Below are 12998 nucleotides of genomic sequence, written 5' to 3'. Positions count from 1 at the left end.
CGCCACTCGTCAGCTGTGTGACTTTGGGCAAGTCACTTCACTTCTCTGGGGCCTCAGTTCCCTCATCTGTAAAATGGGGATGAAGACTGTGAGCCCCCCGTGGGACAACCTGATTACCTTGTTACCTCCCCAGCGCTTAGAACACTGCTTTGCACATAGTAAGCACTTAATAAATGCCATTATTAATATTATTACTATGTGCCAAGCACTGTTCTTAGTGCTGGGGTAGATGGAGGGTAGTTAGGTTGTCCCACGTGGGGCTCACAATCTTAATCCCCAGTTTTACAAATGTGGTAACCGAGGTACAGAGAAGTGAAACGACTTGCCCAAGGTCACACAGCAGCCATGTGGCAGAGCCTGGATTAGAACCCACATCATCTGAGTTCCGAGCCCATGCTCTATCCACTAACGAGTGGCAGTAATTCTGTCCTCAAACCCGTCCCTGTTTTACCAAAATAAATAGAATTCCAGCCCACGTGCTCACAGTAAACGAGACCGCGGTTGCGTTTTCTAGCACAGGTGTACTTTATTGCACACGGAAGAAATCACAGATAACGTTTGTCATTTTTATTCTACGTAAATGAAGTACAAGACGGGTGGCGCCCGCCGCACATTTCCTAGGTATAGTTAGCGCCCCTGCGTTTCCCGAGATGACCGGCCGCATCCTTTTGAAACCAACAGTTGGAAATAGAGGCGATGAGGAGAAGGGCACGTCGGGGAAGGCAGGACGGCGCTTCCCGTCCGATCACGTCTGACGCCGGGGCGACTTTCTGGGTGGTGGTCCCTTTCTGGGTGGTGGCACCTGTCCGCCCGCCCGTCCTGGATCCGCTGTGGCCACGTATTTGACAGCCAATCCCCCTGTTCCAGTCTAGCCGGGCTCCTTCTTCCCAACCCCTAGAGGGTCAGGGACTTTGACTTGCATCCCCCTAATCCGCTTGGGGATATTGGAACGCCCCTTCATTCCACAATCCGGTTTTCCCTCTCTTTCAATCTCCCCTAGATAAAAGCTCCTTAAATTCTTCAGATTAAATCGGTCCCCGCCGCTACAAGGGCCTTTTGAATGAGCGGCTGATCGATTCTACCAGATGAGAAGCGACGGGGACACAAAGCGAGGCGATCGTTTGGCTGGGAAGAGGGGCGATTAAGCCGTGTTTTTCCTTGAAGGCTAACAAGACAGAAGCCCCGACTGTCTTTTGTCTTTCTGGGTGCTCCCCAAAAGATCTGTTTAGTGGCAGGGCCCGTTTGCCCCCGTGTATTTCCCCCCATTAAGCTCGGAGGGGATCTGCACTCTCCTCCTGCGGTTTATAAAACAGATTTCTCTTAGCTCATTGAACCGGGGCCTACCTTCGTCATTCTGTCTTCACAACGACACTGAAGGGATTTAGAAGCAGGTCTTCATCGTCTGTCTGTCTGGGAGCGTGTGTTTATTTAGATACGTATGCAGATGGCTTTGTCGGGATATATTTCAACCACAGTGGTTTCATCGGCGGCTTGGAAGATGATACGGTTGGCCTGGTCTCAAGGGAAGTAATCTGCGGTGACTTTCATGTTTACACAGGCGAGGGACGAGGGCCGTTCTTGTTTTTTTTAAAGGCCCTCCAAACTAACTGTCGTACCAGTCCAGGAACAGCAAGGAGAATGAACACATCACGAGGAAGAAAAGAACCCATACACGAAATCCAGCATTGTTTTTAATTGCCTGTGGGATGATAAGAATAACTTAGAGTTTTTCCAAGATACAAGTGAAAAAACCCCCTCTTTGCCCCTCTTCTATTGAAGACTTTCACTAGGCAGATAATCCCTCAAATTACTTGGGACCATTGTCAGAACTGTGGCAGTTCCAGCCCATCTCATGTACCCCGGGCTTTTTCAAAACCCACCAAGTGGTCCACCCTAAAAGTCCTGCCCAATAAATGATTAAACGACGATTTACGGAATTCGACCGGATTCAAAAATACATCGCCACTTTTCAGTGGGATGCAAAAGAGACAATTAAATTAAGACTGTAATCGGCACGTACTGATTCTGAAACCGTGTTTTTTGGTTTACGGATCGGTTGGCCCAGGAGGGGGTGAATATTTTTAAGACAGTGTCAACACCTTGAAATGGATAACAGGCCTCGCCTTCTCTCCAGAGAACACAGATACTACGAACACCACAAATATCAATCTGTCTTGCTCCATAAGGCCCAGGGCTTGTAACGATCTGAGTTCTGGGCCATGGAACCTATTGCCCTGGAGAGTTGCAAATTAGAAATGAAGGGAAGTAGCGATATTTTGGGGTGGGTCCAACCGAGGCAGCCTCCAGCTAGCCGCTGTATAATCGGGTCTACCAACTCTATTATGTCAGACTCCCCCAAGCGCTTAGTACAGTGCTCTGCACACAGTAAGCGCTCATCAAATACCATTGGTTGATTGATGGAATGGCTACCCACCTCTCTTATGTCTTCATTGCCTTCCTTGATGTTCTCCGTTGCCCCCACAACCAACTGGTGGAGTGTGTCAATTTCAGTTTCCTGTTTAAAAGAGAAACAAATTAGGACAAGCACCAGAAGAACTGTCCCACTGGTACCTCAAGCTCAAGGTACCAAACATCTTATGATGATGATGATGATGGCACTTATTAAGTGCTTACTATGTGCAAAGCACTGTTCTAAGCGCTGGGGAGGTTACAAGGTGATCAGGCTGTTCCACAGGGGGCTCACAGTCTTAATCCCCATTTTACAGATGAGGTAACTGAGGCACCGACAAATTAAGTGACTTGCCCTGAGATCTCTCCTCCCCCTCAGTGTCTCAGTACAGTTGCTAAAATCGCCCTCCTCCCGGTTTCCTAAACCCAGAACTGTGGCATTAACCTAGACTCCTTTTTTTCTCTTTCTTTCTTTCTTTCTTTCTTTTTCTTTCTTTCTTTCTTTCTTTTCTTTCTTTCTCTTTCTCTCTCTCTCTTTCCCTTTCTTTCTTTCTTTCTTTCTTTCTTTCTTTCTCTTTCTCTCTCTTTCTTTCTCTCTTTCCCTTTCTTTCTTTCTTTCTTTCTTCTTTCTTTCTTTCTCTCTCTTTCTCTCTCTCTTTCCCTTTCTTTCTTTCTTTCTTTCTTTCTTTCTTTCTCTTTCTCCTTTCTTTCTTTCTTTCTTTCTTTCTTTTTTCTTTCTTTCTCTCTTTCTTTCTTTCTCTCTTTCATTCATTCATTCATATTTGTTGAGCGCTTACTGTGTGCACAGCAGTGTACTAAAGCACTTGGAAAGTACAAATACAGCAATAAAGAGCCCACAATGGGCTCACAGTCTGGGCAGGGAGACAGACATCAATACAAGTAAACAGGCATCAATAGAATTAAATAGAATTATAGATGTATACATTCATTCATTCAATCATATTCATTGAGTGCTTACTGTGTGCAGAACACTGTACTAAGTGCTTGGGAAGTACAAGTTGGCAACATATAGAGACGGTACCTACCCAACAGTGGGCTCACAGTCTAGAAGGGGGAGACAGAGAACAAAACAAAACATATTAACAAAATAAAATAAACTCATCATCAATCCTATTGAGCGCTTACTATGTGCAGAGCACTGTACTAAGCACTTGGGAAGTACAAATTGGCAACATATAGAGACAGTCCCTACCCAACAGTGGGCTCACAGTCTAAAAGGGGGAGACAGAGAACAAAACCAAACATACTAACAAAATAAAATAAATAGAATAGATATGTACAAGTAAAATAAATAAATAGAGTAATAAATATGTACAAACATATATACATATATACAGGTGCTGTGGGGAAGGGAAGGAGGTAAGATGGGGGGATGGAGGGGGACGAGGGGGAGAGGAAGGAAGGGGCTCACTCTGGGAAGGCCTCCTGGAGGAGGTGAGCTCTCAATAGGGCCTTGAAGGGAGGAAGAGAGCTAGCTTGGCGGATGGGCAGAGGGAGGGCATTCCAGGCCCGGGGGATGATGTGGGCTGGGGGTCGATGGCGGGACAGGCGAGAGCGAGGTATGGTGAGGAGTGGCGGAGGAGCGGAGGGTGTGGGCTGGGCTGGAGAAGGAGAGAAGGGAGGTGAGGGAGGAGGGGGCGAGGGGATGGACAGCCTTGAAGCCCAGGGTGAGGAGTTTCTGCCTGATGCGCAGATTGATTGGTAGCCACTGGAGAATTTTGAGGAGGGGAGTAATATGCCCAGAGCGTTTCTGGACAAAGATAATCCGGGCAGCAGCATGAAGTATGGATTGAAGTGGAGAGAGACACGGGGATGGGAGATCAGAGAGAAGGCTGGTGCAGTAGTCCAGACGGGATAGGATAAATAGAATAAATATGTACAAATAAATAGAGTAATAAATCCGTACAAACATATATACATATAACATATAAACAGGTGCTGTGGGGAGGGGAAGGAGGTAAGGCGGGGGAGATGGAGGGGGGAAGAGGGGGAGAGGAAGGAGGGGGCTCAGTCTTGGGGGTGTGGGGTGGGGAGAGGGGGGAAGAGCAAAGGGAGTGAGTCAGGATGAGGTGGAAGGGAGGGGGAGCTGAGGAAAAGTGGGGCTTAGTCTGGAAAGGCCTCTTGGAGGAGGTGTGCCTTCAGTAGGGCTTTGAAGCGGGGAAGAGGTATTGCCTGGCAGATCTGAAGAGGCCAGGCCAGGGGTTGGTGGCGGAACAGGCGAGATGGAGACCCAGTGAGAAGGTTAGCACCAGACGAGTTTGTGGGCTGGGATGCAGAAGGAGAGAAGGGAGGTGAGGTGGGAGGAGGCACGGTGATGGACAGCTTTAAAGCCAATAGTGACGAGTTTTCCGTTTGATCCAGAGGTGGATAGGCATCCACTGGAGATTTTTGAGGAGGGGGAGGTGGCATGCCCTGAACGTTTCTGTAGGAAGATAATCTGGGCAGTTCTTCCCCCTCATTATTTCTAGAATCTATCCCTTCTTCTCCATCAACACAGTCTCCACGCCAACCCAGGTGTTTGTCATATCCCAGCTTAACTCATTTGATTCATTCAATCAACTATTTATTGAGCAGCTACAGTGTGCACAGCACTGTACTAAGCACTTGGGAGAGTACACAATAATAGACACATTTCCTGCCCACAATAAGCTAATGGTAGCAGCGTGGCTTAGTGAAAAGAGCACAGGCTTAGGAGTCAGAGGTCGTGGATTCTCATCCCGGCTCCACCACTTGACTGCTGTGTGACCTTGGGGAAGCCACTTAACTTCTCTGTGCCTCAGTTCCCTATTTATTTTATTTTGTTAGTATGTTTGGTTTTGTTCTCTGTCTCCCCCTTTTAGACTGTGAGCCCACTGTTGGGTAGGGACTGTCTCTCTATGTTGCCAACTTGTACTTCCCAAGCGCTTAGTACAGTGCTCTGCACACTGTAAGCGCTCAATAAATACGATTGATGATGATTCCCTCATCTGTAAAATGGGGACTAACACTGGGACCTGTACATGGGAAACCTCACTACCTTGTATCTACTCTAGCGCTTAGAACAGTGCTTGGCACATAGCACTTCTAGACTGTGAGCCCACTGTTGGGTAGGGACCGTCTCTATATGTTGCCGACTTGTACTTCCCAAGCGCTTAGTACAGTGCTCTGCACACAGTAAGCGCTCAATAAATGATTGATTGACAACAAATACCATCATAATAATTATTACTCTTTTGGGGGGGAGACAGACATGAATAGAAATAAATAAATCACGGGTATGGACATTAAGTCCAGCGGGCTGGGAGGGGGTGGTGAAGAAAGGGAGGATGTTAGGGTGACGCAGAAGGGAGTGGGAGAGTCATTGTCTACATCCCGTTTCAGCCTCTTCATTGCCCTCTCTGCCTCCTTTATACTCCATCCCTGACTGTCGTCTCCCCACTCCTTACAAACCACTGGGGGTTTGCCCATTCCTCTCCATATGACTAGTAACTCCTCAGCATCGGCTTTAAAGCACGCAATCAGCTCTCTCCCACTCCCTTCTCTGCCGCTACTCCCTAGCTTGCAATCTTCATTCCTCCCAAGCCAACTGACTCACAGTGCCTCGCTCTCCTTTCTCCTGCAGCCGATCTCTTTCTCAATCAATCAATCAATCAATCAATCGTATTTATTGAGCGCTTACTATGTGCAGAGCACTGTACTAAGCGCTTGGGAAGTACAAATTGGCATCACATAGAGACAGTCCCTACCCAACAGTGGGCTCACAGTCTAAAAGGGGGAGACAGAGAACAGAACCAAACATACCAACAAAATAAAATAAGTAGGATAGAAATGTACAAGTAAAATAAATAAATAAATAAATAAATAGAGTAATAAATATGTGCAACCGTGTATACATATAACCGTATAGACATATACATATACATTCTCGCCCACTCCCTTCCCCTTCACACCGCAGAACACGGCTCTCCCCACTCTCAAAGCCTGACAAGACTTCACCCCCCAGGAGGCCTTTCCATGCCACCTATGCATTTGAAGTCCCACTGCCCCTGTAGCGCTTCCTGATATCTTAGCCACCCGACTTCTCCCCCTCCCTGTAACACTGATGAACACGATGGTGTAATAATCGTAACCCTCTACGGAACTGTACTGGAACAAATGCTTCCGAGGGTAGTCTGTTATACGATTAACGTGAGCCTGCAGACTAAATTCAAAAATACAGATTACGTTGAAAATGTGATCAAATTACCTCCTTTAACTCGGATATTCTGTCAGTAACTCCGAAGAACATTTTTTAAGTTTCTACTTAGTGAAGAGAAGGGTCTTATAATAGATTTTTTTTTGGGGGGGGGGGAGGATAGGGGCAAGCAAAATATATTCAATAATCATTAAATATTTTCACATACATTCTTACAAGTATTTTTGCGCTGAGCTGTTGCACTACTGAAACGTAATACAGATTTTTTGAGAGCAAGCTTGAAGTTCCTTTCCATGAAAGGATACTGCACACTTTTGTGTGACTTTGGGCAAGTCACTTAACTTCTCTGTGCCTCAGTTACCTCATCTGTAAAATGGGGATTAAGACTGTGAGCCCCACGTGGGACAACCTGATCACCCTGTATCCTCCCCAGCGCTGAGAACAGTGCTTTGCACATAGTAAGCGCTTAACAAATGCCAATTGTTATTATTATTTTGCCTGACTCCCAATTCTATTTTAATAATCTCAGTAAATATGACTGAATGAACGAATGAATGAAGGGGAGGTAGAGGCAGGTGATTAGAGGAGAAAGAGAAGAAGGGGAGCGTAGAGGGAAGGAGACCAGAGGGAGAGAGAAAGAAGGAGATGAGGGGAGATAGAGGGGAAGGAGGAGATGAGGAGGGGGGAAAGGGGAAGAAGAGTGGGAGAGAGAGAAGGGGGAAAAGAGGAGGGGGGGAGGAGGAAAAGAGATAGGGAGAGGGCAAGGAAGCGGGAGGGAGGTGGGGGGCAAGGGAAGAGGAGAGGAAACATGGAGAGGGCAGAGAAGGGGAAAATAGAGCTGTTAAAAAGGGATTTTTGAGGGTACTTGTTAAGCGCTTCTTATGTGTCAAACACTGTTCTAAGCGCTGGGGTAGAGACAAGTTAATTGGGTTGGAGCCAGTCCCTGTCTCACATGGGAACTGCAAGAACTGACTCACTCCCTTAATGGAATTTAATCTGACTGAGGTTCTCTGTCATTTTTATGGCTGAAATTTCTTAGCATTAGCCGGGAAAGGCTGAAATGTGTGGTTTAGGCCTACTGGAAAGAGCCTGGGCTTGGGAGCCAGAGGACTCGAGTTCCAGTCCCAGCTCCGCCACTTACCTGCTGTGTGACCTTGGGCAAGTCACTTACCTGCTCTATGCGTTAGTGTCCTTGTGTGTCAAATGGGGATTCGACACCTGTTCTCCCTCCCACCTAGATTTGAGTCTCTCACAGTACAGAGACTGTGTCCAACCTTATTACCCTGTATCCACTCCAGCGCTTAGTACAGGGCCTGGCACATAGTAGGCATTTAACAAAAACCACAGTCATTATTATTATCCCGAATTTATCAGCCTGAACTTCAGGCCGAATCGGAATTATCATTCGATGAGTTCAAAATTTCAGAATTTTGGCAAGCCAAAAGCCCCTACGACACGGGATCCAGGTTTTACGCCTGGGTCCTTTTTCTTGAGCCTAAACCCCTTAAGGTATTCTCCATAAAATGAATCAAGCCTCTCAATCCACCCCTGGATTCCAAGATGCACTTCTGTTTTGTTAATTACTGTCTTCCAATGACGTTTTGCTTGAGGGTAATTATATTTACCGCTTTTACCTTCAAAGTACTTAACTAATTAGTATCGGCACTGACAGTACATAGCCTACAGTAAAGACGATTTGAATAAAAAATAAATAAAACGTTAATTACTGCATGTCACCCTTAAGCCACAATATTTTTACCTGTTGCATAACTTTTTCTGTGAAAATCTCTTGAAGTCTGGATATTTCCACCACTTTTCCTTCAATTTGCCTTTGTGAAAATAGGAAAGGACAGATAATATTGTACGTTCCCGTGTCATCATTTCTCTCACATTTCAGCATTTTCAGGCTGCGACTATGGTGGAACAACTCAGTCAGAATGACAATGAGACAAAGTGAAATGACTTTCTCAGCATTTGGGCTTTTCTACATTTTTACTAAAATTGTCCCTGTCGGCCCGAAGGAATGAAAACTTTCTGCGGTCAGAGGAAGGGGACATTAAATAAAGACAGACAGTGGATGGGACCAAAAGAAAACACCTTTTCCTACTTCTCTTTTCATTTTAGAAGAGTGTTCTCTACACAGTAAGCCTTCAATAAATACCACGGATTTGACTGTGAGCCCGTTGTGGGCAGAGATGGTATCCATTTGTTGCTGAACTGTACTTCCCAAGCACTTAGTAGAGTGTTATGCACACAGTAAGCGCTCAATAAATATGATTGAATGAATGACTGATACACGTTTTCTGCCCCAAATCCCGGCATTGACAAGATTGTCCCTAAACTAACCTGACATTTAATGTCTTTAGTAGGCCTTTTTTCCACAAACAACCAAAATCATCCAAGTCTTCCTTTCGGAAATGGGACTGATTTTGAAACGCGCTTCTAAATCCCCATGAGAAGACAGTTTTACTCTGGCCACACTGAAGCAGTAGCCACTCAGTCAATTGTATTTACTGAGCGCTTCCTGGGTGCAGAGAAGCAGCGTGGTTCAGTGGAAAGAGCCTGGGCTTGGGAGTCAGAGGTCGTGGGTTCGAATCCCGGCTCTGCCACTTGTCAGCTGTGTGACTTTGGGCAAGTCACTTCACTTCTCCGGGCCTCAGTCCCCTCATCTGGAAAATGGGGATTAAGACTGTGAGCCCCACGAGGGACAACATGATCACCTTGCATCTCCTCCCCTGCCAGCGCATAGAACAGTGCTTGGCACATAGTAAGCGCTTAACAAATACCAACATTATTATTATTATTAATCAATTGTATCTATTGAGCGCTTACTGTGTGCAGAGCACTGTACTAAGCGCTTGGGAAGTACAAGTTGGCAACATATAGAGACGGTCCCTACCCAACAGTGGGCTCACAGTCTAGATTATTATTATTAGATTATTATAATGTAGATTATTATTATTACTAAGCGCTTGGGAGAGTAAGGTATAACAATAAACAGACACATTCCGTGCCCACAACCGTCTAGAGGGGGAGACAGACGTTAAAATAAATGAATAAATTACAGATATGGACATAAGTGTTGTGGGGCTGGGAGGGGGGATGAATAAAGGGAAAAAGTCGGGGTGATGCAACAGGGAATGGGAGAAGAGGAAAGGAGGGCTTAATCAGGGAAGGCTTCTTGGAGGAGATGGGCCTTCAATAAGGGGGATGGGAGGAGAGTCATTGTCTATCAGACATGGACAGGGTGGGTGTTCCAGGCCAGAGGGAGGACGTGGGCTAGAGGTCGGCGACAAAATAAATAAATTGAGGTTCAGTGAGAAGGTGCAGGCTGGGTTATAGTAGGAGAGTAGCGAGGTGAGGGAGGAGGAGGCAAGGTGATTGACCGCTTTAAAAACCTATCCCGGGCCTGGAATGCCCTCCCTCTGCCCATCCGCCAAGCTAGCTCTCTTCCTCCCTTCAAGGCCCTACTGAGAGCTCACCTCCTCCAGGAAGCCTTCCCAAACTGAGCCCCTTCCTTCCTCTCCCCATCGTCCCCCTCTCCATCCCCCCCGTCTTACCTCCTTCCCTTCCCCACAGCACCTGTATATATGTATATATGTTTGTACATATTTATTACTCTATTTATTTATTTTATTTGTACATATCTATTCTATTTATTTTATTTTGTTAGTATGTTTGGTTTTGTTCTCTGTCCCCCCCTTTTAGACTGTGAGCCCACTGTTGGGTAGGGACTGTCTCTATATGTTGTCAACTTGTACTTCCCGAGCACTTAGTACAGTGCTCTGCACACAGTAAGCGCTCAATAAATACGATTGATTGATTGTCAGACATGGACAGGGTGGGCGTTCCAGGCCAGAGGGAGGACGTGGGCTAGAGGTCGGCAACGAAATAAATAAATTGAGGTTCAGTGTAGAAGGTGCAGGCTGGGTTATAGTAGGAGAGTAGTGAGGTGAGGGAGGAGGAGGCAAGGCGATTGACCGCTTTAAAAACCAATGGTGAGGAGTTTCTGTTTGATGTGGAGGTGGATGGGCAACCCCTGGAGAAGTTCTCACTTGTTTTCATACAGTCCCTCCTATTTCCGACAGTTCTTGATTTTAAAGGGTGTGAGGGATATTCCACGTGCATTAACCTTTCCATGCCCCTCGAGAATCATCAGATCATCATCTATCATATTTATTGAGCGCTTACTGTGTGCAGAGCACTGTACTAAGCGCTTAAGATGTACTAAGATGTACTTAAGTGCTTAAGATGTACTAAGCGCTCTCAGATGTACTGAGAGATTGTATTGACCAACACTATTGTACTGTACTTTTCCAAGCACTTAGCACGGTGTTCTCCCCTCAGCAAGTGCTCAATAACAACCAATCAATCAATGGTATTTATTAATAATAATAATAATAATAATAATGATGGTATTTGTTAAGAGCTTACTACTACTACTAATAGTAATAATGACGGTATTTGTTAAGCGCTTACTATGTGCAAAGCACTGTTCTAAGCGCTGGGGGGATACAAGGTGATCAGGTTGTCCCATGGGGGGCTCACAGTCTTAATCCCCATTTTACAGATTAGAGAACTGAGGTACAGAGAAGTTACGTGACTTGCCCAAGGTCACACAGCTGACAATTGGCGGAGCCGGGATTTGAACGCATGACCTCTGACTCCAAAGCCCCTGCTCTTTCCACTGAGCCACTCTGCTTCTCAGCGCTTTATTTATTGAGCGCTTACCTTGTGCCGAGCATTGTGCCAAGCGCTTGGGACAGTGCAATGCAACAGAGTTGGTAGGCGTGCTCCCCGCCCACAACGTACCACTTATTGATTGAATCCCAGAGGATGGAGAGATGAGCTAATATTTTTACTCCGTGGAGAAAATGAAAAAGTCAGAGGTTCTTTCTGGTGACAGACAAAAATAACCAAGAGGGGAAAAAAAAGGGGAAGAGACACAGGCTGGGCTTTGGACGGGAGACTCCAAGTGGAGGTGGGGAAAGAATCAATCAATCAATCGTATTTATTGAGCGCTTACTGTGTGCAGAGCACTGTACTAAGCGCTTGGGAAGTACAAGTTGGCAAAATATAGAGACAGTCCCTACCCAACAGTGGGCTCACAGTCTAGAAGGGGGAGACAGAGACAAGACCAAACATACTAACAAAATAAAATAAATAGAATAGATATGTACAGGTAAAATAAATAAATAAATAAATAGAGTAATAAGGGATTGGAACCCAGGAAGAGGAAATGATTTTAGCTGGAGCGCTGTGACTGACTGGGAGACTTGGGATGGCGGGGAAGGGGGGTGGGAATTTAGTGGATTAGGCAGACGGGAAGGGACAGATCTTGGCAACTTTATGGAGCAAGATCACTTCCAACCGACATAGCGGGGAAGGACAGTTATGGGATGCTCATCTGGGATCCCCTCAGCGAAACGGTCCTCTTGAAGGGGCAGCAACAGAGCCCGGGGAAAGTGTTAGAAAATGGACAATTTGCTGCTGTTGTGCCAGCTGATTTGCCACTGGGATTTGATTTATTCATTCATTCAATCGCATTTATTAATAATAATAATGGCATTTATTAAGCGCTTACTATGTGCAAAGCACTGGTCTAAGCGCTGGGGAGGTTACAAGGTGATCAGGTTGTCCCACGGTGGGGGGGGGTTTCAAAGTCTTTATCCACATTTTACAGATGAGGGAACTGAGGCGGAGAGAAGTGAAGTGACTTGCCCTAAGTCACACAGCTGACAATTGGCAGATCTGGGACTTGAACCCATGACCTCTGACTCCAAAGCCCGGGCTCTTTCCACTGAGCCACGCTGCTTCTCTAATTGAGTATTTATTGAGTGCTTACTGTGTGCAGAGCACTGTACTGAGCACTCGGAAAGAACAATTCAGTAACAAATAGAGATAATCCCTGCCCACAGTGGTGTCACAGTCTAGAAGGGGGTGGAGAGAGACATCAAAATAAGTAAACAGGCATTACTAGCATCAATATAAATAAACAGAATTAGAGTTATATACAAATCATTAATACAAATAAATAGAATTATAAATATGGACATATATACACAAGTGCCATGGGGGAAAGAGGGGGGTAGAGCCAAGGGACAGAGGAAAAGGGGGGCTTAGTCTGGGAAGCCTTCCTGGAGGAGGTGAGCTTTCCGTAGGGCTTTGAAGTGTGATTACTACCACCATCACCCCTACTACCCCTGGCTGGTTACAGGGATAATAATAATAATGATGATATTTGTTAGCGCTTACTATGTACAAAGCACTGTTCTAAGCGCTGGGGGGATACAAGGTGATCAGGTTGTCCCACGTGGGGCTCACAGTCTTCATCCCCATTTCACAGATGAGGGAACTGAGGCCCAGAGAAGTGAAGTGACTTCCCCAAAGTCAC

The 12998-nt window shown here is 46.0% G+C and overlaps 1 protein-coding gene across 1 annotated transcript in view; it reads right to left on the bottom strand.

Annotated features, from left to right (window-relative positions):
• Positions 1–452: 452 nt before the first annotated feature.
• The window catches only part of STX18 (syntaxin 18), a 184676-nt gene continuing 172130 nt past the window's right edge, over positions 453–12998 (bottom strand). The window contains exons 9-11 of the mRNA XM_038745882.1: positions 8364–8433; positions 2435–2515; positions 453–1699 (exon numbers count right to left, since the gene is read on the bottom strand). Of these exons, the coding sequence (XP_038601810.1) occupies positions 1604–1699; positions 2435–2515; positions 8364–8433 (247 nt within the window). The 3' untranslated portion in view covers positions 453–1603. The remainder of the gene's footprint in view (positions 1700–2434; positions 2516–8363; positions 8434–12998) is intronic.

Source organism: Tachyglossus aculeatus, chromosome 4 (genome assembly GCF_015852505.1).
Source record: "Tachyglossus aculeatus isolate mTacAcu1 chromosome 4, mTacAcu1.pri, whole genome shotgun sequence".
NCBI classification, from domain to species: domain Eukaryota; kingdom Metazoa; phylum Chordata; class Mammalia; order Monotremata; family Tachyglossidae; genus Tachyglossus; species Tachyglossus aculeatus.
The sequence above is the reverse complement of the archived record's forward strand: the minus strand, read 5'-3'. Positions and strand labels throughout refer to the sequence as shown.